The sequence below is a fragment of the Etheostoma spectabile genome, chromosome 3 (genome assembly GCF_008692095.1).
Source record: "Etheostoma spectabile isolate EspeVRDwgs_2016 chromosome 3, UIUC_Espe_1.0, whole genome shotgun sequence".
In the NCBI taxonomy this organism is placed as follows: domain Eukaryota; kingdom Metazoa; phylum Chordata; class Actinopteri; order Perciformes; family Percidae; genus Etheostoma; species Etheostoma spectabile.
In genome coordinates this window covers 11,179,172-11,204,007 of record NC_045735.1, presented here as the reverse complement: position 1 = coordinate 11,204,007, position 24,836 = coordinate 11,179,172, and the positions used below count along the sequence as shown (strand labels likewise).

Below are 24,836 nucleotides of genomic sequence, written 5' to 3'. Positions count from 1 at the left end.
TATATATATATATATATACTGTGTGTGTGTGTGTGTGTGTGTATGTGTTTGTAAACAAGTGTGTAAAAAATTGTTTTCTTTTATCTCGGTTATAACAGAAAAACTAAATCTAGATCAATTAATTTTTTTCTTTTTGTGTTTTGAGAGTTTTATCCAATTCTCCTTTTTTTTGGATCCATGTATTTACCAAATTTGCAGAACTAAGTCCAGAGTGACACGTAAGATCAATTTTGAAGAGAACAGCCAGAACTTCACCATCTCCAGCCTGACTGAGAAGAGTAAGGAGGACACTAACATCAACCTGCAGGTCAGTTCTTTATGTAACAATTTTGTTTTGTAAATTAACAATAAAAAGCAATTGCTCACTCACATTTCTCCTTGATGTAAAAACATATTTCTGAAAAATGTCCCCCTGGAAACAACAGTTACAGTTTGATGTGTAGTGCAATGACCACCAACTTCAAATTGAAATGACTCACCAAAGCTCAACATGCATTGTAAAGCGCAGGGATTGGGCAAAGCAGTGTAAATGGCTGTAAAATAGTTTAACATAATTATTTCATTTGCTCTGTGTGCAACTCTTTCTTGCTTGTTTGTAGGAGCTGCTGATTGAGGTGTATCGCAGCATCGGAGAGCCTGATAGTCTGTATGGCTGCGGCGGGGAGACGATGACCAGTCCGCTGACAAGGTAATCAATGTGTTGATTAATGAGGCCTGCATCCCTTCACATTATCACTTGTTACCTGCAGTGTTCAGTCATCATCAGAACTATAATAGGTTGTCTTGTCACATCCATTTATAGGATTCGAACTTATGAACATGAGGCTTTGTGGGGGAAGGCCCTGACTTCATACGACCTTCATTCTACTCTGCCTGAAGTCACTCGACAAGTGGGAATTGTGGAGGTAAAATAATGAAAGGAAGTTAGATTCTAATGTGTTATATCACAGCCTATCTCAAACCTTTTTTGTGCCAAGGCTCAGTAATGTTTGGCCCTCATCCTCTGTGCACCACTTAAGTATTTTTTAGAGAAAAAGAAAGACTATTTGTTAATTTAATGAAACATTTGATGAATTATTTACAGTTACAATTAGAGATGCACAGAGGTTAGAGAAGCACAATAGTGGCCCAAAGTGGCCCAGTATCCACCCCGTGTTGAGCTGGCACAAACATCTGTACCAGTCCCAGGTGGCCTGGCAATCCAATGGCATAGGTTTTGTTTCCATATTTTGTGAGGCGACATAGAATTTTGATCATTAAACACTGAGTTTTTATGCACCTATATTCCACCCTTTTCTATATAAATTTATGTTTGAATCAATTGAAAATATAGAAAAATAAGGCCCTCAGGCATTCTGTATTACTTTCAACTATTCTCTTGTAGATCAACGTTTTCTATTTGAATGTTATCTCTGCTGAGTCAACACACATGTAGGCCTAATTAACTCTTCCCTCCATTTGTGCGTCTTTTGTTGGGGAAGGAACCTCTTTAAATGTGCATGTGGCACTTATTCATGTGAATGATACATTCATTAATTTTTATTAATTTATAAACCCCTGGACTTCAATAGCTCAGATGTGTTTCAGCAAGATATCTGCTCATGTTTAAAACTATGTGCACATTAAAAAAATAACTCCTCCCATCTGTGTTCTCCGAGATTTGGAGAGTTGTAACATAGTCTGCTGTGCGTGTTATTGCTCCGCTGATATGGTAGTATCTTTTTCAGACCGTCTGACAGACACAGAGGCCCATTTGGGTCTTTGACATAGTTAAGCAAAGTGGCTGTACACTGCTCTTCATCAGAGCTGGAGCTTGGATGTAGCACATCACTTCCCACAGCACAGCGAGCCTGAACCATATACTGTTAAAGTCACATCATGGCAACTTTAAACAAAATGTAGAATATTGTTGCACACCTAAACTTTGTATTACTTGATTTAAAATTGCATTCGGGGGTACAGTCAAAGCATTCGGGCTGAAGCCCTGGAAAAGTGACCTGGTGACGCTGAAGGAGTTGCCAGAACAGAGGGAGACATTTTGATTTGAGCCATGACGTCTGCGTGATTCCCTGTCATCCTGTTTGTGCAGACTCTTAATACAGCGGTCCCACACAACCCCATGCCTTGTTATATATTCATCAATAACTCTAAATATTTATTTTATGTATTTGGGGGGGTCCCAGCCCAGCATTCCTCCACGGCCTGATGCCGGTCCACGTCCCATAGTTTGTTAATTATATCCAGTATTAATGCATTGTAGTTCAGCCTCTTCAGTTGGAATGTTTGCACCAACAGGGCCTGCAGAACTTTGGTCTGTGCAGCATCCTTGCCACCTACATGAGGGGTCTGGAGAGTGAAGGGGTGGAGTGGGGAGCCGAGCTGAGAGAGCTTCGCTTCCAAGCCGCTTGGAGGAACACACAGTGGGACTGTGAGCTGTTGGAGAGGTGAGGCGAAGGGGGACATAAACACACAGCTGAGAGCACAGTGCCTGCTACACAAAACACAACGGTAACCCATCAAAGAATCAGAGGCAATCGCTCACTTATTACATTTTTTCACCATATCTCATTTGTTGTATCAGGAGTGAGAAATCCAAACCAGGCTTCCACGAATCAATGTTTTGTGCCATGCAAGCGCTGAGGGACAAAGAATTCTCCATCTTTGATGAAACTATGAAACAGGCCAGGTATAGTAGATATTTAGGACACTCATGGAATTTCAAGTTTGAACTCTTTATTTCTCCACTTGTGAAATAATTCACCAATCTATGTGCTTGTTTGTTTTCACAGGGGTGCAGATGTGGAGGAGCTGTGCAGAGGCAGTCTAGAGGCTGTGTCTTCTCTTTACCCGGCTCTCAGGAACCTGCAGAGCCTCAGGGAGCTGGAGAGTGTTAAACAGCTCTTTTCTAGGTGAGATTAGCAGTAAAACCTTCGTATCAACATGCAACATAGTTATTAACACAGGAAAAGAATCTTGAGGGTTTATTTGTTTACTGCAATCCTCAGTTGTGCTGATGGATATGTCTACTGCAGTGAATATTTTAGAAACTTTCCTTAATATATATTTGTTTTATGTACTCCTATCAGGCCCTTCTCAGATGTGACTCTGACAGAAGTTTGCAGCCAGTGGCGACAGCACTCTCAGCTGCTCGCTGACAGTGACTTTGCTTTGGTGGAGCCCATTCTGGCTGTCCGCTCTGTGGCCCAGCACACCCTGATGTCCACAGTGCGAAACCCCGACAGCACCCAGTACCTCAGCTCTGTGCTTACTGACCACCTCATGGAGCTCTGCCGGTTGGCTCGCAAGGCTGGGAATACACAGGTAGCGTGTGGGTGCGTGCGTGCGTGTGTTCGTGTGTGTCTTTTATTTTCTAAGTGAATATGATCAGCACGGTTAACTACAAAATGCTCACTGTGTTGTGATTCCTGTCCAGCTGGCAGAGCGAGCAGTCTTCCAGATGAAGCAGCATGGTGGTGGAGGGTCCTGGGCATCATCCTCTGTGTTGTCATGGCAACTGGAAGAAGCCCAGGTGTTCTGGGCAAAAGGAGAGCAGGGACTGGCGCTGGGCCTGCTGAGAGAAATGATACACAACCTTGAAAAAAAGGTCAGACACAAACACTGCTTTAGAAGATATTTATCACCTGTGTTGTATCAAAAACCCTACTTTAAATATGGAACATCAATGTTATAATGGTATCCCATGAGGCTATATTCCACATTGTTACATATGTAACACGATGAGATTGAGCATTTTCCGAACATGACTAACTTCTTTATCATGCATCGGAACAATAAACTTAAGTAAAACCAAAACTTACAAGAAGTTTTGTTTTTTGTTGGTTAGGTGGACTTGAATCCTGCTCTGGTCCCGGTCTACACTGAGTGTCTCAGGCTGTGTGGTAACTGGCTGGCTGAGACCTGCCTGGAAAGCCCTGGAGTAATACTGGAGAAGTACCTGGAGAGGGTAAGAAGAAGCTAAAAGATAATGACCCTATTTAATGGGCAAGCCTTCATTATTATTCATGTGCTGTTCTCTCAGGCCGTGGAGGTGATCGAGCAGGAGTCAGGAGTTCAGGACTCCAGGCTGCTGAGTCAGCGGACTGAGGCCTTCCTGTCACTGGCCCGCTTCTCTGACGCTCAGTACCAGAGCATCGACAAATACATGAACTCCTCTGAGTTTGAGAACAAGCAGGCGCTGCTGGAGAAGGCCAAAGAAGAAGTGGACTTGATGAGGGAGCGTAAAGTGATGTCCAACAGGTCTGTGATAGGACATCTACTTATTTTTTTCTTTTTACTTGTTTAAATCACAATTTTTAAAAACACTGCGTTTTGCCACACGGCGGATCCTTTGTATAAAGAGATTTAACTTTTTGACTTCACAGGTACACAGTAAAGGTCCAGAGAGAGCTAGAGCTGGATGAGAAGGCCCTGTCCAACCTGCAGGCAGACAAACAGCGTTTCCTGTGTAAGGCGGTTGAGAATTACATCCAGTGTCTGGAGCAAGGTGAGGAGCATGACACCTGGGTGTTCCGCTTGGCTTCACTCTGGCTGGAGAATGCCGACGTTAAGGCCGTAAACGTCATGATGAAGGTTGGTAAAAAAACAAACAAATTGCTATGCATTTAAGTTTGGAATAAAAGCTACTCTGTGAGATGGAAGCCCAATGCTTATGATTTCACTTATTCTGTGTTCCAGAAAGGGGTGAAGAAGATTCCTTCCTACAAGTTTCTGCCTCTCATGTATCAGCTGGCAGCTCGCATGGGAACCAAGATGGTAACTGGCATCCCTGAAGACACGGGCTTCCATGATGTCCTCATCGATGTAATGCAAATTTTCTTTTTTTTATTAATACACATTAAAAGCATATTTTAGTAGTCTCATGCAAGACGCAGCCATCTACAGCTGACTTTTCTCAATGATGATTTTCGTGTATCTGCAGAATTCGATCAACCAATGTCCCTCAAATCCTGAAAAATACCAACTTTGTAGCAAACACAAGATTTTTGTTTGATGCATTTAATAGAATCATAAAAAGAAAACCTGCTGTTTGCTCTCCTCACAGCTGATCTGCCTAGCGTCTCTGGAGCACCCTCACCACACACTCTTCATCATCCTTGCCCTGGTGAACGCCAACAAAGACGAAAACTTCTCCAAGACCCGGCTGTCTAAGAGCGCTCCACGGCAGCCCTCATCATTTGACCTGGTGAGACTTAGTAGATAATTGTCCGTTTCATGTGTAGTTTGAACGTGACACATATTCATGATGTTGGAATACAAAGGAAAAAGTGATGCTCCTCCAAGGTTTTTGTAGTCATCAGTTTTATCTTTTCTATTTCTTTTTATATATCTAAGTAACAAACAATTACAAACATTACACTGAGACGGAGAACGCATCCCAGGGCCAAAAAATAAAAATAAAAAATAAAGATAAAAACAAAAACAGAGGAAAGACAGGAAGAAGAGAGACAAAACAACACACGCAGAAACAGACACACACAAACACTCCCATAAACAGACACGCACACAGACAGACACAAGACAAAGGACCAAACACCTGCACAATTCTATACCAGTCTTGTTGTTTAGAAAATGCATCCGTGTCCTTCAGCCACCTTCCCAAATTAATTCTCTCCAGAGCTTTTTTAACACCACCAGTTCTATTTTTACATGCGGATTTATTTTCTCGTCCAGGAACGTTCAGATGTGGCTCGGAAGATCATTAGTGCGATCAGGAAAAAGAGAGGCGAGATGATCCGAGGGATTGAGCGTCTGTGTGATGCCTACATCACTCTGGCTTATATGGACGCCAGCAAACACAAGACAGAGAAGAGTGAGTAGTTAGAGCACAGTGATGTACTTAAACAAACAAAGCAAATGGCATTTAAAGGAGTCAAGGCTTTCTGTTCTTTTAAATATCAAGAAATGTATCATTTTATCCTAAATATTTATCCTATATACTTTATTTCTGTTTGTTTAGAGTAAAATTGGGGGAAGGACGGCTCTCTTTTCCTTATCCCTGAATGTGTGTGTTATATGTCCAGCTGCTAAGTCATCCTTTGTGTCCTCGTTTCATTTTAGAGGCTATTCCCATCCCTGCTGATCAGCCCATCATGCAAATCAAAGACCTGGATGAGGTTGTCATCCCCACAATGGAGATCAAGGTGAGAGGTGATCAAACTTCTTAATTTCCATTCATTTCCTCAAATATTTACAGAGGCTAGGGAGTTCCTATTAAGTTTTACAAGGGATGATGGGATTGATTTGATTTAATTTGATTGATCCAGTGGATTTTATTTGGCTGATGTTCTACTTTAATGTCAAATAATGCGAGGATTTCCCTTTATTTATTTATTTATTTATTTATTTATTTTTGTTCACGTGAAAAAATAGACCTTAGATTTACTGAGTTGCTTGAACATTGTTGGCAGTAAATCACTCATCAGACTTACAGTCTTCTCAAACCTTAAATCAAATCAGTGTTTGATCATTTTCTTCCTGTCCCACATGTTAAACAACAACACAACAAAAAACTCCTCCAGACCAAACCAGCTCCATCGATGACATGTGCATTTCAATATTTTATTTTTTAGGACACTATCTTTTAACAACTGTTTTGTGAGATAACAAGTGGTTCATGCAAATAGGTGGATCCATCTGGTTGCTATGACAACCTGGTGACGGTCAGGTCCTTCTTGCCCCAGTATCACCTGGCCGGAGGAGTCAACCTGCCCAAGATCATTGATTGTGTCGGCTCTGACGGAAAGAGCAGGAGACAACTGGTCAAGGTAAGTGACGTTTGTGTCTAATGTGTTCCTGTTCCACACATGCACTGCAAACCTAAAATGATCTAGACATTACCCGACAGAGCTGTATGTGAGAATGCAAATGTCAGTTGGATCGGACTTCAGCAGTCTACTCTGCCAGTTCCCTAGTACAAAGTCGGTGTAATTTTGAGCCCATGTGTGAATAGAGTATCAATGTATGGAGAATTCACAGCAAGCGAGTGGGCATGTTAACAACCTTTCTATCATGCGGCCAGCTAAAGGGGAAAAAAACAACCTAAGGGTGAGAGGGTGAAGAATAAAGGTCAATTATGAGACAGCACCCAAAATGTTTAACTGGAGAGACAACAAGACATGGGAACTTCTGTCTATAAGGGCGACAAGAGACTTAGTTGTTTATGACCAAATTACAAAACAGTTACATGACCGCCACATCATGTCCTGCCTCCTGCACGCTCTACCCAGCGCCACTCAACCGAACAGAGTATTTCCACTACGTGAAAACGCGTCTGTCACATACAATCTTTTGTTGTGTGCTACATCTGTAAAAGGGAAACTTATGCCTAGGATTCCCTGTCGTAATTGAGGTTGAACTACAAACATATGCAAAGACATTTTTTTTCTGTTGGGTATATGTGTGTTGTTCACTAAACAAATCCCCTCTCTTTGAAGCTTAAGCTGCTGTCAGTTGTAATTAAAGTCTGAGCAGCCTTGACTGCAGACCGGCTCACTTTTAACTTTACTTCTTGTCTTTCTTCTCTCTCTCTTTCTCTCTCTCTTTCTCTCTCTCTTTCTGTCTGTGTGTGTAAAAATGAACCACTTTGATACTTGGGGTTGTCATAAAATGAAATAGATTAATATGCCATTGCTGTGATTTTTATTATTTTAGAACACATAATTACACTGAGGCTCAAACTGAGCTTGTCAGTGTTCCCGGGTGCTGTGGTACATTCCATGTTCTCCAGTGACCTTTGTCCTCTTGGTGTGAACAGGGTCAGGACGACCTGCGGCAGGATGCAGTGATGCAGCAGGTTTTTAGCATGTGCTCCATGCTGTTGCAGCGCAACACAGACACTCGCAAGAGGAAGCTTAACATCAGACGATACAAGGTTCTGCACATTATTTAATAATTTTTTTCCCTTGATCTTGTATTTATTCCTTTGTTATTTAATTCAAAGAGATTTATGAATAAGGACTCGGTTGTTCTGTTGCATATTTCCTTTGATCTTTGTGTCACCGACTTGTAATTCCCTTATTTTCTTTAAAGAAACCATTAAAGCAATTCAAGAAAAAAAACACTTATACTTGCATCACCTACTTTTTTGTCTACTTCATCCCAGGTGGTGCCGTTCTCACAGCGCAGCGGCGTGTTAGAGTGGTGTTCCGGCACAGTGCCTATTGGGGAGTTTCTGGTGGATCCCAATAAAGGAGCCCACAAACGCTTCAGACCCCAGGACTGGACCAACCTAGCCTGCCGCAGGAAGATGATGGTACTGCTTGGACATATTCAGCACTGTAATGGAAAAGATACAACGCAGTCGTACACAATTACTGAGGGATTTGTTTCTAATAAACCACAGCTGTCTCAGTTTGCTCATTCCGGGTACGGTTCTGAATTTCAGTGTTTTATCCATCTTTGTATTTAATTGATTGAACTGCAGGAGGCTCAGAAGCTGGCATTTGATGAGAAGCTCCAGGCCTACAGCGAGGTGTGCAAGAACTTCAGGCCGGTCTTCAGGTATTTCTGCATGGAAAGATTCCTGGACCCCGCAGTGTGGATGGAGAAACGGCTGGCTTACACTCGCAGTGTGGCAACCTCTTCCATAGGTACAGACAGTACTGCATGTTCACCCCAGCTCTTGTATTCAGCTCCATAACAGGTTGCCCCTTAGGCCATCTTAAGATAGGTATAAATTATGACACGGATGCGTAACAATTTATTACAGTTATTAAAGCCATTTTTTTATTAAATATATATGATAAACTAAGTAAACAACACATTTGATTATATCCCTAATCTTTGGATTGGGAATTTAAAAAACCGTGGCTGACCTGTTGACTTCCTCTGTATGCACTCTACACTGTAGTTTAGATTAACCGATCAATTATCACTTTTCTGTTTTGTGCCTGCAGTTAGCTACATCGTTGGCCTGGGTGACAGACACATCCAGAATATTCTGGTTGACGAGCAGACTGCTGAACTGGTGCACATCGATTTAGGTAAAAGTATTCTCATCAGTTTTATCTATGCAAACATAGAAAGTTTACTCTTCATTTCAAAAAAGGTGATTCAAGCAACACAAAGCAGTCTTGTGTAACTTTGCAGGAGGGAATTTCTACATCTGGAAGAGTTTGATCCGACTCCCTTACAATCTACAAAATCATGTATATCATATATGGACTCTCGCTACAAAATGCAACTCTTTAAAGCTCTAAATTAAAAGATAAAGACATCGTGAATACACGGTGTAACATGCATCCTAACACATCCCGTTCTCGGTTTCATTTCCATTGCTGTTGGTTTTTAGGTGTGGCCTTTGAGCAGGGGAAGATCCTCCCCACACCCGAGACTGTCCCCTTCAGACTGTCCAGAGACATTGTGGACGGGATGGGCATCACTGGAGTGGAAGGGGTTTTCCGGAGGTGAGATGGAGATCGTGGTTGTTCTCTGATATGATAAAATAGATCAGTAGTCTTGGTTTACAAATATTTAATGAGAAGTCGGACCTGGCAACTTTTTCAACATGGTGTTTCTTTCCATTATAGGAAGGTTAATTTGTCATGAAACCTTTAGCCCATTAACTACATAACTAGTTAACTACAAACCTAAGTACTGATTAACTACAAAGTACACACTAGACATTCCTGACTATTTTCCCAAACATGCCATGAATTTTAAGATTGGTTTCATACCTTCCAGTCAGCCATTATTTCTTTTTATATTTACATTATTACTTCATTCAAAAATCAGCCATAAAACAGTTTGGTTTGTGATGCCTTCAAAGACACTCTAAATCTAGAAAATGAATGAACTTTCCCTGTTTTCTCGGGTCAGATGTTGTGAGAAGACTATGGAGGTGATGAGGAGCTCTCAAGAAGCTCTACTGACTATTGTAGAGGTAAGAACACGGGACAACCCACACAAAAACACTAAAATCACAGGCATTTCTTTTACCACAATTACCTTTGTGTGTGTTAATGTGCTGTTCAGGTGCTGCTGTATGACCCTTTGTTCGACTGGACCATGAATCCATTGAAGGCCTTCTACCTGCAGCATGATGAACAGCAGGAGCTCAACGCAACGCTTAGCTCCACCATGGGGGGAGATGACATAGACAACCACCGTAAATCCAGGTGCTATAGTAGATGATGATGATGATTTTTTCTGGTTTTGAATATTTTGATTCCGAGAGGAGAGCCCTTCCAGTGATGTTGTGGAAGTGTTCCTCACACTCATTAAGCTCTGTCTCATCACCCTATACTCTTCCTCTTGCAGTGACAGCCAGAGCTTCAACAAAGTGGCGGAGCGGGTGCTACTGAGGCTGCAGGAGAAGCTAAAGGGGGTGGAGGAGGGCACGGTGCTCAGTGTGGGGGGGCAGGTCAACCTGCTCATCCAACAAGCCATGGACCCCAAAAACCTCAGCAGACTCTTCCCAGGCTGGCAGGCCTGGGTATAGACCTGAGAGAAAGTACACTCGGGCTGGTTAAGTCCCTGCTTCCGGGCAACAACTGTATGGACATTTCTGGATAGCTACAGATTTTTACCCTGCAAAAAATAATGCTGTTTTTGTCTATAATTGAAGGCAAAATATCAACACATAGTTTAGGAAGTAAATGGACAGACAACTATGCAAATGAGCTTCAGAATATAAACATGGTAAAGCTCCTTGTTTACTTATTGAAAATAATCAAAAGAGGAATAAATAACAGGAATCTTCTATTGTTTCCATTTTTAGACAAAACACCAACAGATGAACAACAATTTTTTATTATTATTATTCATTTCTGCTTAACTTTGCACTTTAAAAACAAAGTTAGTTTGGCAGATTGCATGCAATAGTTCTTGCAACACAAACCATAAAATTCCCTTTTTGTTTGCTGAAGTAATCTGTTAATCCAAAAATCCAGAAGGAATTTAAAAAGACCAATAAACTGTGGTGCTGAAAGGGAAGAGCCGGACATGTATATGTGAAGGTGAGAGGGTTTCTGTATGTTAGCCCATAGGATACCCAAAGCTTTTTATCTTGAATACATGCCTTAAGAATGTATTCTATGCCCTATCAAGCGGTGGTTTGTTTCAGTTCATCTGTTTATTAATTCACTTCTTTTGCTTTTAAAATTAGTGAATATTATGTCATGCTGTAAAGCTTAAAGAGTACCTCCAGAGCATTCAGAAATGTATATGTGTACCAATTTCAACTGTTTAACAGCAACTGTTATTCTACTTGATATTACTTTCTTGTTTTAAAAAACTGCCCTTTAACATGATTTCTGTATTAATAAATAAATAAAACAAACAGCAGTAATAAAAATACAGTGGATGTTAAAATTGTCTTTGTTATTTAATTTTAGCTGACTACTAATTTATTACAAGTTTATGAACAGATATACCAGCTCATTGCATTTGCTGTCATTGACTCAAGTATAAAAAGCTTAATTGTGTTTGCCTGTACACACTTCATGAAGTGTAGCACCTTTCCGTTCAGTACTCAGTGTCACAGTATTATTCCCCAAACTAACAGTTCAGCAGGTAACACTTGTGGGATGTTCAGACTAGGCAACAGTCCTTATAGTGCTTGTTGTGTGCTCAGGAGGGAGACTTTAAACCAATCCAGTGAGGAGTGGCCACTCAGACAATCATATAAACTAATTAATCACTGTGGCGTGACAACTCAGAGAGCAGAACAGGGTGAATGTGAGAGGAGATGCTAGTGATCTGACTTTTATCTTTCCAAATAGCAGAACTGTGAAAAAACGTCTCTTATATCTTCAATTACTCTTGGAGTGGACATTCGTATGCACCAGATTATTAACTTGCAAGTTTGATTATTGAATTATTTCAGGAAGACATTTTTTTCTACATCAGTAAATTATAAAATATCCTTGGTTAAACAGAACATGACCACCAATCTGGTAAGTTTTCATTTTAATTTGAAGCAGTTTGAGTTTGTATTTGAAAAGCTGGACAATCTCACATGTACATTTATATTTTAGGCATTTTCCCTCCTTAGCACAAATTCTAAAATCACGATTTTTTACATGCAGCCAGAGTTTGAAAGCTTCTCTCTCATCATGTATGCTTTTGACTGACAGTGTCTGGACTCAGGTCCTTGTCTCATCCATGAAGATGACAAGAGGAAATGTCCTCTACCCAGCCGATCAGATGTTAAACCTCAGTTTGTTCATCACCTGGCCTTAAAACCCCCATCTGAGACCAGCTATTCCATTTCCAAACACAAAAGTAACTTTAGTCTCCTATTTTAACTAGCAGGTCATAATGTCCAAGTGGTTTTAATATAGCTGTTAAAACAGGAACTTAGTGCAGGCATTGAATCAGATTTTTTCTAAAGGATTAATTGCAAGCAAAATATAACGTAGCTTCTGCATTTATATTTAAATTTTCAATGTATTTGTTTCAGATGTAAAATAACTATTAATTGGACATTAGTCCAACCATAAATAGTTAGTTAATACATTTTTTAAAAAACTTTCTTTATGTTAAAGATACAGAATAAGTGGGATAAAGTCAAAATGTATACCTACGTACCGTTGTGATTATTAAAATAGATTCTACGTAATTTAATGTTAATGTCAGCTTCATGAAACAACTGTACTTCCAGTCACTGTGTGTGTGTGTGTGTGTGTGTGTGTGTGTATGTGTGTGTGTGTGTGTGTGTGTGTGTGTGTCCTGTCAGGTGTGAAACAGAAGTGTGTTAAGTTCACTGTGGTTGCTGTGATCTGCCTGCTGCTCCTTCTGCTGCTGGCTGGAATCCTCCTCGCTTATTACTGTGAGTGCCGGATTTATCCCCAGTGTCTGCTGTAATAATTGATATACTACTACAACCTTTCTGTGAAATAAATCTTGTCTCTTGTCGCCCCAGACTCCTCGTCCTGTGTGCACGGGATGCAGTGTGGGAACGGGAGCTGTGTGTGGGTGTCCCAGTGGTGTGATGGAGTGACAGACTGTCCTGCAGGCCAGGATGAAGAAAACTGCGGTAAACAATCTTATCCAGGAGCCAAAGTGCAGGATAAAACACATCTGAAGATCCTACCGTCTGTTTACTCCCTTTTATATTTATAAAATGCAGTCTACATACATCTTTTATAGCTAAAAGGGACATTTTAATATATTTTTTTGACCTCAATTTAAGCGGCCTCAAATTGAGGAAGATCACATCTGTGTGTGTATTTGTCAGCTTTTCTGTTTAATCACCACACACACTGCTATTTATGATTGTCTTGGAGTTCCACATAATTTAAATTGGAGGCCATTGTTGGTGTTGTTAATAGTAAATAAATAAAAAGTGTTTAAACTTTGCTTCAGATACTGTACATAGAGACACACAGAGAACCTTCTTGTTAATGGTCAGTTATCTGTGTATATTACCTGAGTCTGGTCACATACTTCTTATTGTTTGCGTTTGCTGTATGTGTGCAGTGAGGCTGTATGGCTCCAGTTTCCTGCTCCAGATCTACTCGACTGAGAGCAAAAACTGGAGGGCTGTTTGTTCTCACGGTTGGACCGACCAGCAGGGGAGAGCCAGCTGCCAGACTGTTGGATACAGCAGGTAAGATGCTCTTGTGTTTCAGTCTGCTCTCTCCATATTATTGATTGTGAAGGATTTGTGTGTTTAAATTAAGTTGTATATTTTGCGTTATGTGGCTTGACAGGGGCACATATTTTAAATCAGGCCAACAGAAGACTGGTTCTGGTGATGGATTCTTAATTGTGAAGTCCGACGTCAACCCAGAGGCATCCATACTGCAACAGCTTGTGTTCAGGTTAGTGAACTGGTGGAGATAAACCTGTGTAAAGTTGTGATTGCTGAATCAACATGGACCAAATTCTATCTCAAATGCCTCTTTTGTCATCTGCAGCAGTACCTGTCCCAACAACAACGCCGTGACATTGCATTGTACTGGTATGTTTCTAATTTTTAAGTTCATACGATATACTGTAAGTGTCAGGGGTGGGTGCATCTTAATTTTGTCTGCATTTGTGTTGATTATTTTCTGCAGTGTAAGAAGGAAATATCTAAAAAAGAGACGTTGAAGCATTTTGTCTTTGTTTTGAAATTGAATGCAGGACAGTGTTCTCTGAAGTGCTTTTAGTCTTCTCTATGTTGTGCTCTTGTGCCCACACCAAAGTCAGTGCAAAAAGGAAATGACTCTTGCAAATCTTAATGCTTTGTTGTGTACTTTGTTGTGTTTCCAGGTTTAAAATAATTATTTTCTTGTAGGATACTGTTCCCTCTTTCAATTGAAACTACATTTATCAATACAGGTTTGTTGTCCAATTAGTTCAAAAGGCCACATTTCTGTACACTTGACGATAATATAATTATCATATTTATGAGTGCATTCTTCTCTATATTCACTCTCCTCTTTGCAGTACTTATTTACACTACATTTATTTATACTTTGACTGTGTTTATGACTTAAACAGGATTGTGACCCCTTTTGTACCTGCTTGTAAAAAGCAGTGAAATACATCCTCTCCAACAGCAGTTTTTGTCCTCAGATTGTGGGTTTGGAGTGAACTCCAGCAGGGCCTCTGGTGACCAGCTGGCCTCTCCAGGGGCCTGGCCATGGCAGGTCAGCCTGCAGCTTTCAGGCTCCCACCGATGTGGAGGAGCCATTATCTCCCCCTACTGGATAGTCACAGCTGCAAACTGTGTTGCCATGTGAGGCCTTTTCATCACACTTCTTAAAGTAGTGTTTTATGGGTGGGTTCATAGCGTTTGTGGTCTGATCCAGCTTGAATCTACTTTGTGCTGACTCTCTCCCCTGCAGGGCCTCCAGTCCTGGAGACTGGGCAGTGTATGCTGGGATAGCGGATCCATTAGGCACTCTGTTCAACCCTGCTTACACTGTGAGCCACAGTATAGCTCATGAAGGTTTCAACAGCGTCACTTGCAGGAATGACATTGCTCTGATGAGGCTCTCTAAACCTCTGGACATCACAGGTGCTTTTAGACAGATTTACATGCACAATGATGAACATTGACCAAATGAATATGAGTTTACATCCTTTACTCTTTGGAAACCAGCTGATAAATGCATACTTTGTAAGGAGAACACATAGTTTTGCAACACAATGACTTATAACAAAGACACATTCTTCTCATTTGGTAGTCTTCAGTAATATCGGACCTGTGTGCCTCCCAAATGTTGGTGTAAGCACCACTGATCCTCAGAAGGGCTGGATAACACAATATGGTTGCACAGTAAATGGAGGTAAGACACTTATGGTTGCATGTGGTTGTGTGTTGTGATTCAAGCCATTTGTAAAATCAAGATCTCACAAATTGAAACCAATTTACTAAGATCACATTTACTTTTGATGTATTTAAAGACCACTGTTATGTGCTGCCACTGGATGGCACCAAAGTCTGGAAATGTGTCATCCTGAACTCATTAACTGTAACTCTGTTTTACTTGATAAAAATGTGCATGGAAAATGTACTCAGATATTTTTTTTACGTAAAGGTAGCAATACTACAGCGCAATACAGAACTGGATAATAAATTCAAAATTTTAAGTTAAAGTACAGAAGGATAAGCATCACTTACAGTAAAGTTTTAAAAGTAAATGTACTCATTATGCAGAATGGTCCATTTCAGAATAATGTATGTTGTATTATTTTATTATTATTGATGCATTAATGTGTACATCAATTTAAGGCACATAGGCAAATTCTATTGACTTTATATATTGCTGGATGAATATTTGTAATTATTAATCTATTTCAGCATTGTAAGTTGTTTTTAACTACAGTTCTTCAGTAAATGTACTTTGATACTTTCTACAACTGCCTATTATCATATACAATAAATATGGCCAAATTCTAAAATGACTTGATTTTATTTTGACAGACTCTGGCTTTCCACAGCTGATGGAGGCTCAGGTTTCTCTAATAGATACTGCAGACTGTAACAGCTCCATCGCTTACAATAGCAAGATATCAGAGGACATGTTATGTGCCAGAGAGACGGAGGCAGTAGCCAACTACATGTGCCATGTGAGACAAACCACACATTCTCCTCTCTTAGAGTGAAAATGAAACTTGAATGCTGAAACCCACACAAATATATATCGCATATTGTATAAATGATGACATGAAGTGCAAAGTACAGTTTGTTTCATTCTACAGCAGGTACCTGCCCGCATGGTCAATATGTTCAGGCGTTAAGCTGAAATTCATTCTTTAAATACAGACTCAAGTGATCCTATAGAAAATTCTCCTCAAAGAAATAGGTGTTCACACAAGCAACAAAAAAACACTCTTTATAATGAGATATGTTCTGGTACAATTCAATTTATCTTGCACAAATTGAGCACTTCCTAGTCTTAAGAATTTTAAGCATTTTCATGCTCTTATGTATCTTGCGTATGTATCTTGAGGCGTAGTCAAACAAGACTTGCATTATGTTCTGTACATGGTAACGGCTCAAGATAAACAGATAAACAAACCACCCATACAGGCGAGTCAACAAGGAATGTAAATTTAGAGCACTGAGGTGGCAGCTGAGCTGACCATGATGTGTTTTATTTGTGGACCTTAGAAAGCCTTGGAAGACTTTAAATCGAATGAATACCATTTAGTGTGCTCTTGACCTTAGATGTGGGAAGCTTGATAAGTGTTATATGTATTTTCCAGAGGGTTTAGTTCATAAAAATATCACTGAGTTTTGTGCTGAATTCTTTCTCAGACTGACAGCGGCGGCCCTTTGATGTCCCTGAAGGATGGAGTATGGTGGCTCATAGGGGACAGTATTTGGGGGGAACACTGCACGGAGCAGAATAAACCAGGTGTTTATGGCAACGTCACCTATTTTCTGGACTGGATCTACCATCAGATGAGGGTAAAAATCAAAGAAAGATTAGACTTGTAAATTAAGTTAAATACAAATCTGATTCTAATTTATTTGAAGCATTTGATTTAATTCGCTTGGAGGACCAGATGCAATAAGAAGGTTTATCTGCCTGGTTCTCCAAGTAATACTGATTGACTCATGCTGGATGTACAGTACGAGTTTTATAGTGTAGTGTGTGGATAATAATATGGCCGAAGAAAAAGAAAAGACAATTCTCACATGAAACAAAACTAATTGTTCATTTATTTTTGTTTACAGAAGCATCAAGATGACTGATGATAGGACCAAAGATTTCCCATGTGAGAAAAGTGTGTAGTTTACTTCAATGCCTCAACAATATCTTTACCAGTTACAGAACTTATTTCCTACATGATGTTACTGTTCTGTGTCTTCATGATTTAAATCACTGTTGGAGCACTTTTGGTTTTGGTGTGAAATATAGAGTCTTTATTTTAGTCTGTGTAAATATTATTGAAATGTTTTATTTAATTATTCGTGATATTTGAGCCAGTAAATGAAGATACCATGTGTCAACACAAAATGTCACTCACAAACCACACCAAGCTCGTTCCCACTGAATCCCAAAGAAAGCTTTTGTTCCTGATTAACCTTTCACAAAATCTTTATTAATTTAAAAATGATTTACATCTTGGATTTGGACACAAGTTCTTGCATCCAGCAAGTAAATACAATTTTGGCACAGAAAAAAAAAATACATTTTTAAGTGAACAGTCTGAGATTCAAGTGTACCTTCAATTTGACAACTTTAAATTTTGTTAGACTGCGACATGCTTTGTGCAGCTCGAGTCACTGATTCTTTTTTATGCTAACTGGTCGGTCAACTTTTCTAGAACTGTAGTCCACGTGTTTCTAATTTGTGTTAGCTTCAAAATTCTTTGGCTTTTAATTTAGTGTTTGTGTAAATTATGTACCCTACATCTACTGTCTAAAAAGCAAAAAAAATGAATAATACAATCACATTCAAAGAGATTTAAATATAAACTTATACGTATACAGAATTAGTAAAATTACATTAATACCACAAATTGCATAACAGATCGAGAAATATTGATCTTCAGCTTTATATTACGCTTGAAACAAAGTGCAATTCAGCAGAGTAAGTAAGTCTCAAACTGCTGCTGCTGTATATCAGTTTGTATTAGCACTGAGCTGAGACTTAAAGGCACTACAGGCACTGTAAACATGTGTTTAACCTCTAGTAATATTCTTCCTATTAACAGTGATTGTTTCAGCAGCTTTTCCCCTTAACTTCAACATACACAGGCATTCGTTTCAACTTCCAAGTATAAGAAAGCACGAAAAAACATTCCTTCACTGATCACAGACTGTAAAGGCACATTTTAAAAGGTTACATGCCTTAAGAAAATAATACACAGTTTTGCCTGGAAATAAAATCTGTAACTTTTAAATTGTTCAAGAATGCACCAATGATTGTTGTTGACCCTCACTGTTTTATGTCCCCCCCCCCCCCCCACCTGCTCACACTTTGCTTGTCTGTAAAGAAGTCATTCCACCCTTAGCAAATATCGAGGGTTATACGTCATTGCTGGTGTGATGTTTAGTGTTTATTTTGTGATACAGTGTTTAATTTGTGGGTTCACCCTTCTGTTTGTGATGTCATACATCTCTTAGAATATCTTTGACAGCCCTAAAGAGAATGAGTCTTTACAATTCATACCTATTACTGAAAACTGCCGTGTAGCTACATGGCATCTGTTCTTTTTCTTCTATGCTGGACGTCTTCCTCTGTGTCACATATGACATGGTATGAACAATCATCAGTGAGAATAAGAAAGAGCCAACAGCTGTTTGTAAGAGTGTTTTTGGGGTGGATTTTCTGTCAAGAGGCAGTTGATCTGCCTGTGTCTAGCTCCATGGGCCAAGCTGATGAATGCAGACTAGAGTCAGTCAGACATTCAGAGGTCACTGTTGCGTGCAAGTTGAGCCTCACCCCTTTCTCCACCGCAGTTGATGCGCTCTGCACGCTGTCCTCCTGCCTGTTCACCCTGCCCGCCTTTCTGTTTCCTCTCAGTCACTTGATGCGGTGGCGGACCAGAGAAGACTCGTCGGTTATCTCCCCGGAGCGATTTCTGTTTCGGCAGGGCAGGACCAGTAGGAGTAACAGGATGATGAGGACCACTGCGCAGACCGCCATCAGGGCGTAGGAGATCACCCATAGAAGAGGCCCCTTCAGCACCCCGGCAGAGCAGTTGGCCGCCACGTCTGCTGCTGAGAAGGGCCCTGCGATCTCTGAAAGAGCCACTTCACCGCTTACTGCAAAGAGATACAAGACGGATAGTTGCACACCTAGCTTTTAAAAAGTAAAATATCCAAGTGCTAGAAAACCCACAACTGATTATGTAAATATCAATGCACCAGCTAAAACCCCCAAAATGAACCTAATGACTCTTAAAAAAAAATAAGTATCATAAAATTAGAATTGTTTTTTTAGCCATCAAACTCTTAACCATGTTCATACATATTTCATTACAAAAGTGTTTAACCACTGCTGAATAAAAACTAAATCTAAGAACTTATAGATGAGATTTACTTGGCTCTTACTTACTAGCTCATCAATAGTTGATGATGAGAATAGGTCTAGTCTAGATTTTACCAGCCAGTTTAGAAATTAGAGCTGGCATCCTTAACCCTCTGCCTACAGCTGCTCCAAGTCTGTTTGCCTAATACAGAACAAAAGTGATCTTTGTACTTTAGGATTAGAGTGGGAATTTACACAGAAATACAGGAAAGTACCACTGTTTAAGGTTTAACCTTTGCTGGTCACGATGAACATGATATTCTCTGGTCAGTCAACTGGCAAGTATTGTTAAATAATACATTATACAGTTTGCGTTTCTATAAGTGATTGTTACTCAAGGGGAAAACTTTCCAAACTTCTGGGCTGTGAGTTTTCTTTCTGTGTTAAAAGTTAAATGTTTTAAAGCAATATCATTGGCAACATTTGCTATACATAAATGTAACTTGCTGACATCTTGCTGATTCTATCACCAGCTGAAACCATACAAAAGACATTCAACCTATAGCCCTTTCATAAAATATTTAACATGCTCTATACACACAACTATGAGAGATCCATCTTTCCTCTGCAGGCCAGCATCTATGTAGAATATGTATTGGTGCCTCATTCATATGCATGTTAGTACCTACTACTTGCTTACACTGACACTTGACAGTGACTTTGAGTAATTATGATACTGTGTAAGTCAGGGTTGTTTCTAGGACTTGAGGTTCGGGGCTTAGCTGAATGCAGTGCAAAAAGGTTGATTGGCTTGCCCAGCTTGTTAACAGCCAGTGTATGTTCATTTCAGCTGCCCAGTTTGTAGATGTTAGTTAGATGGCACCAACATTTGAATGAAACAAAGTTTAGGCAAGTGGATGTGCGCTGCTTTATATCGGAGGTGTAAAACAAAAGAAATACATGGAGCACGGACTCAGCTTTACATGTCTGCCACAGCAGAGCGCGTCCATTATAATTACCTGAAGCTGCACAGATCACAAACGCCACGCTGCTCATCTCTATTTTTACAGAGAGAGTGGACAGAAAGTGACGCACCAGTCTGCTTCAGAGCTCTGTGTGCTTGAGCCTGAACTATAGACTGTAAACGTCACGTCACGTAAACTTTAAGCAAAATCCTTATTATTACGCACCTAAACTTTGTGTTGCCTACAATTAAAATTGCATGTGTGGCTACAGTCAAAACATTTGGGGCAGAAGCCCCAGAAAAATGACCTGGCGACGCTGATGGTTTATGTGTTATGGTGATTTTAGTGCACAATTGATGAACAAAGCCCTTTTTGTGCAAACTTCTGTCTTTTCTGCTGTAAATTATTAACTTCAGCACTTCATACAAACATCCACACTAAAAATAGCATACTGAGGTTGGCAACACACACCTTAAACCACATACAAAATGTTACAATAAGGCTGACCCAAATAGTAATATGGGTATAACAATCTGTAGAACTTTTTGCACATACATTCTTGTTTGCAGATTACTATCCTAACTAATGGTTTAAGATACACAGTAAATCAATTTCTTAACTTAAAATATTTGGACATGCAGCTTTTCTGTCTTAGCATGAGTGTTGTACAGTATGTACACTCACCTGCACAGTTACTGAGTGCAAAGCCCAGTCTCCGCTGGGCCCGGTCAAACACCACGTAGAAGCCTTCCATAACTGTAGCGCCAATCACCAGGCCATTAGCTGACGAAGACAATCCAAAACGGAAGCAGTCCAGCGTGCCGTCCACATCTGTGATTGGCTGGATGTACAGCTGTGAAACAACAGAAGAACCCATGACTGTTCGGTGCATGTTCGATAGGTGTTTGTGTCTCTTAGGTTGATGGGGAAGGAGTGATGACTTGTTTTTATGTTTATGTTTATCCAGATACCTGAGGCAGGATGGTGATACGGAAGGACTGGCTGGTGTTCGTGGCCCTTAGGAAGATGGACAGCTTGGGGAAAAACATCCAGGGGGTCTCTCCCTTCATCCAGCATGCAAGCTTGCTGCCATCCCAGAACCCTGAAGAAAAGTCCTGGATCTGAACCAAAGAAACAAAAAACAAATAGGCAGAGAGAGAAACAGACAGAAAGGTCAGTACAGCACCACAACAGCTTTTGCTGTTCTCTCTCATTCCCCCACCTGGGATTAATCTGCAATGATGTGCATACATTAATTGAAAACTGTGCTTCTAGGTTTAAATTAACCTTGAGTAAGGTTTGTGTGCAGTTACAAAAAAATGTGTAAAGTAGAATGGGAAAAAACAAACAGAAGCATGGGCGTGCATACATATTTTTTTATAGTAGAAAAACTCCTGAACCTTTCTCCCAAAGCTATGTCCTTGAGCAGTGAATGTGTTCTATCCTCCCCTGCATCACTTTGCTCTGACAACACGTTCCATCACTGTCTTTGGAGAGAAGGCAGCTTACCAGAGAGCTGCGTGTGATGGCTTCTACCACCGCATTGAAGACATTGACAGGAAGACGCAGCAGTGTCGTACCACTGTCAACTATAGCTTTATCCATGTTATACTGAAAGAAAGGGAGAAAGAGTGAAGTGCAGTGGTATTTTTCTCAGTTTAACAAGCTCCTATGGAGGACCTTGAGCAAATTGAAGAATGTAAAATAAGGAAGGTCTAGGAAGTACTGCTATTCAAATGCAAGTTTCATTTTCATGTTGTAACCTTGATACAGTCATCTCATTAACAATGAACGTTCCCAATAGTATAGTAAATAGTATTGCTTTTCTGTTGACCATCTTTGAGTAGTGGTAAGTGGTGAGTTTACCTCTCTGCAGTCCAGGTCCAGATTTTGGTCGCCAACCTCCAGCTTCAAAACCTCCACTTGGTAGTACCACTCCTCTACTATAGGGGTGTACCACAGTGACCCCCGATACAGAGTTGGTTCAGTCCCTCCCATGATCTGAGGAAGGAACCAAAATGCTTATCACTTATGAGTCAACTGTGACCACAACAACACCGTGGATAGCCAACATATTCATATCCAACAAGAGTACACTCTAGCAAAGGTTTATGCTCTCTCTCTCTTTCTCTCTCTCTCTCATCCATCTGTCTTCTTCAGTGGGTCACAAGATGGAGATGCAGTATGCGAGGCTGTGAAACAGTGACAGACCTGCTCTCAGCAGGATGTAATCTTAGCTTAATTAGCTCTACTCTTGCAAGACTGGGCCTCCAACGGAGAAAACACATTTGACAAGGAGGATACCAGCTATTATGTTTCTAAAATGCACTCAGCTGCTATGTCTCATCCACTAGTGAAGGGTTTATTTTGTCTGAGAAGAGGAGAACACATCCCAGTCCTCTTTGAGTAAAGCACATAATTGATACTGCGCATTAAATAACTTTAGACACAAACTGGTATACAAGAATACAGAATTAGAGGAAGACTGTTTAGAACATAGGTCTTTGCCTTTGAGCAAATTTTACAATCAAACCTTTTTTGATAAGTTAATTTGACCATACCCAGCCCCTCCTGACTACTCACAAGACTGCCTCCTGCGGGGTCAGCTGTGCTGCTGGCTGACAGTCCAGCACCACACATTTGGAGGGAAAAGATGTCAGGAATTCCCATCTGTTGCACCAAGGAGTTGAAGAAGGGCTCCACGGATGAGTCAGGCTAATTGACAGACAGGAGATGTATAATTATTAACTGAGCTTTTACATTTTTGCATTTTAAGCTTTGTGTTTGTGAGATTATCTAGACTAATTTAAGAGTAAATTAATTTTCTCTTTGCCAAAGTATACTCAACCAGTAACATGAGTAAAAACAAATTTAAAAAAAAATTAAAAATGTGTTTGATGTTTTGTGTGAATACTGAAAATACACAACTGACTGAAAAACAAGGCTTTACAATGCTTGGGTGCAAGAAGGAAAAGTACTATAGTTGCTACTATGATTGATACTAAAGGATATGACCATAACCCTTTTCATTGTAAGTAATTGTAGACAATTTGTTTCCTGATTAGGTAGCCATGCATGTTAAAACACTTAAATCCTTATCTGTGTGTCTGTGGAGCTGGCATAAAAGTTACATTAAATAGATGTGAGAAATGCAAAGTTGCTGCTGATATTTATTTCACTAATGTTGCAACATATATATTTTACTGATATTTTAAAACCGATCTAAATATGTTTTTTTAAAGGTTATGATTGAAACAATATTCTGACCACTGTGTACGAATGCGTGTGTGGACTGGTGTAAGTAGAGGCAGTGGTATGCCCCGCCCCCTGGACTAAAGATTGTTTATTCTGTTTTTCCTCAGATAGGTTTTCATGTCAGTGCTGTATTATCATGTCACGCATGACCGACAGCCCTCAGGCAAATTGAACCTGAACGCCCGGGAGACGCCAGCAGCACAAAGTGGTCAGTGTGAGCGTGTTTCTGCCCCTCAATCACTGGCATTTGATCTCAAAGGTTACTGTAGTCCACACAGGATGAATGAATGTATTGTGCCAGTTTATGCTGGCGCTATTCTCATCCCATCAACACTAAATAATCACGTTAAAGGAAGCAGACACTGGGCAAAGCACCTTGGTTCTGTGCCTTTGTCACACATCAATCATACTGTATAGAGGATGTTTAAAGTTTAAGTTAAGTGTGCTTCTCCAAGGTAAAGGGATTTAGATTTTTCTTATGAGGTTAGTTTTTATCCAAATTAATGAGTGCTTAACCTATGACAAAACTAATTAATTGTCGGGTAATACTTTAGTATATTATTACACATTAAGTGTCATTTCATTCATTTCAACTGGGAAATTACTGGGCATCACACCCTTGCTGCTAAAAAATAAATCATGAACACGGAACTTTTCTGTTGTCATGTGAAATGTCCATGACTACACCCAGATAAGATCTCAGTTTGAACATTTATTCAGTGCTGTAAAAGACATGTGGGACAGCAGGACGTTACGCAGTGCTGCTTGATTAACTTGATTAAATCCTGATCTGTTCACCATGCATTTTCCACACTGAGGTTTTTCCTCCGTCTGTTTCTTACATGTATCTGTAACGTTTTGTAAACTTTATATAAAAGTTATACAATACATTCACAATTAATATACTGCTTCTAGTTCTTTGCAGCATGATATAAAGTAGTGTAACAGTATGTGTATTTAATGTTTGTAAAGTGTTTAATTAATTTTGGGTATTTTAAACCACAGCAATGGAATTGCAATAGCCCCATTTGATTTATTCATTGTGGAATTTTAAAAATTACCAATCTTAAAAAAATAAACAAGAATCCATAGTCAACCGATGAGCAGTAACCAGACAATAATCCCCTCTACTTAAGAGAGAAAAGAGCTGCTTCACAACTGATAACACATTTTTGTCACGGTTTTTGACAACACATTGTTGTTCTTGCTTTCATGAAGTTGAATTAATCTTTATATA

At 40.0% G+C, this 24,836-nt stretch overlaps 3 protein-coding genes across 7 annotated transcripts in view; 2 read left to right on the top strand and 1 right to left on the bottom strand.

Moving 5' to 3' along the window:
- Nucleotides 1–11,308, top strand: part of atm (ATM serine/threonine kinase) — a 26,160-nt gene extending 14,852 nt beyond the window's left edge. For all 3 annotated transcript variants that reach the window (XM_032503514.1, XM_032503522.1, XM_032503533.1), the window contains 24 exons: nt 199–307; nt 600–688; nt 803–905; nt 2,296–2,444; nt 2,582–2,686; nt 2,790–2,909; nt 3,087–3,321; nt 3,434–3,604; nt 3,845–3,964; nt 4,040–4,257; nt 4,383–4,590; nt 4,696–4,821; nt 5,063–5,203; nt 5,692–5,830; nt 6,079–6,161; nt 6,645–6,785; nt 7,775–7,891; nt 8,123–8,272; nt 8,444–8,609; nt 8,916–9,002; nt 9,311–9,425; nt 9,838–9,901; nt 9,994–10,136; nt 10,279–11,308. In XM_032503514.1, the coding sequence (XP_032359405.1) occupies nt 199–307; nt 600–688; nt 803–905; nt 2,296–2,444; nt 2,582–2,686; nt 2,790–2,909; nt 3,087–3,321; nt 3,434–3,604; nt 3,845–3,964; nt 4,040–4,257; nt 4,383–4,590; nt 4,696–4,821; nt 5,063–5,203; nt 5,692–5,830; nt 6,079–6,161; nt 6,645–6,785; nt 7,775–7,891; nt 8,123–8,272; nt 8,444–8,609; nt 8,916–9,002; nt 9,311–9,425; nt 9,838–9,901; nt 9,994–10,136; nt 10,279–10,459 (3,280 nt within the window). In that variant the 3' untranslated portion in view covers nt 10,460–11,308. The remainder of the gene's footprint in view (nt 1–198; nt 308–599; nt 689–802; nt 906–2,295; nt 2,445–2,581; nt 2,687–2,789; nt 2,910–3,086; nt 3,322–3,433; nt 3,605–3,844; nt 3,965–4,039; nt 4,258–4,382; nt 4,591–4,695; nt 4,822–5,062; nt 5,204–5,691; nt 5,831–6,078; nt 6,162–6,644; nt 6,786–7,774; nt 7,892–8,122; nt 8,273–8,443; nt 8,610–8,915; nt 9,003–9,310; nt 9,426–9,837; nt 9,902–9,993; nt 10,137–10,278) is intronic.
- Nucleotides 11,309–11,894: 586 nt separating this feature from the next.
- LOC116672029 (transmembrane protease serine 2) lies at nt 11,895–17,194 on the top strand. 3 transcript variants are annotated; one of them, XM_032503588.1, is made up of 13 exons: nt 11,895–11,915; nt 12,096–12,243; nt 12,698–12,790; nt 12,884–12,997; nt 13,441–13,570; nt 13,674–13,784; nt 13,881–13,924; nt 14,524–14,686; nt 14,796–14,968; nt 15,138–15,239; nt 15,878–16,023; nt 16,715–16,867; nt 17,138–17,194. In XM_032503588.1, exons 1-13 carry the CDS (start codon nt 11,901–11,903, stop codon nt 17,153–17,155), a joined length of 1,410 nt encoding a protein of 469 aa, XP_032359479.1. In that variant the 5' UTR covers nt 11,895–11,900; the 3' UTR covers nt 17,156–17,194. The 3 variants fall into 3 exon arrangements, with proteins under 3 accessions (XP_032359479.1, XP_032359489.1, XP_032359471.1); XM_032503598.1 differs by having other exon boundaries at nt 16,715–16,814; nt 17,138–17,184; XM_032503580.1 differs by lacking the exon at nt 17,138–17,194 and having other exon boundaries at nt 16,715–16,897.
- bace2 (beta-secretase 2) overlaps nt 17,110–24,836 on the bottom strand; it is a 14,190-nt gene continuing 6,463 nt past the window's right edge. The window contains exons 4-9 of the mRNA XM_032503569.1: nt 22,928–23,059; nt 22,211–22,345; nt 21,854–21,955; nt 21,316–21,465; nt 21,029–21,197; nt 17,110–19,174 (exon numbers count right to left, since the gene is read on the bottom strand). Coding sequence (XP_032359460.1) covers nt 18,933–19,174; nt 21,029–21,197; nt 21,316–21,465; nt 21,854–21,955; nt 22,211–22,345; nt 22,928–23,059 — 930 coding nt within the window. The 3' untranslated portion in view covers nt 17,110–18,932. The remainder of the gene's footprint in view (nt 19,175–21,028; nt 21,198–21,315; nt 21,466–21,853; nt 21,956–22,210; nt 22,346–22,927; nt 23,060–24,836) is intronic.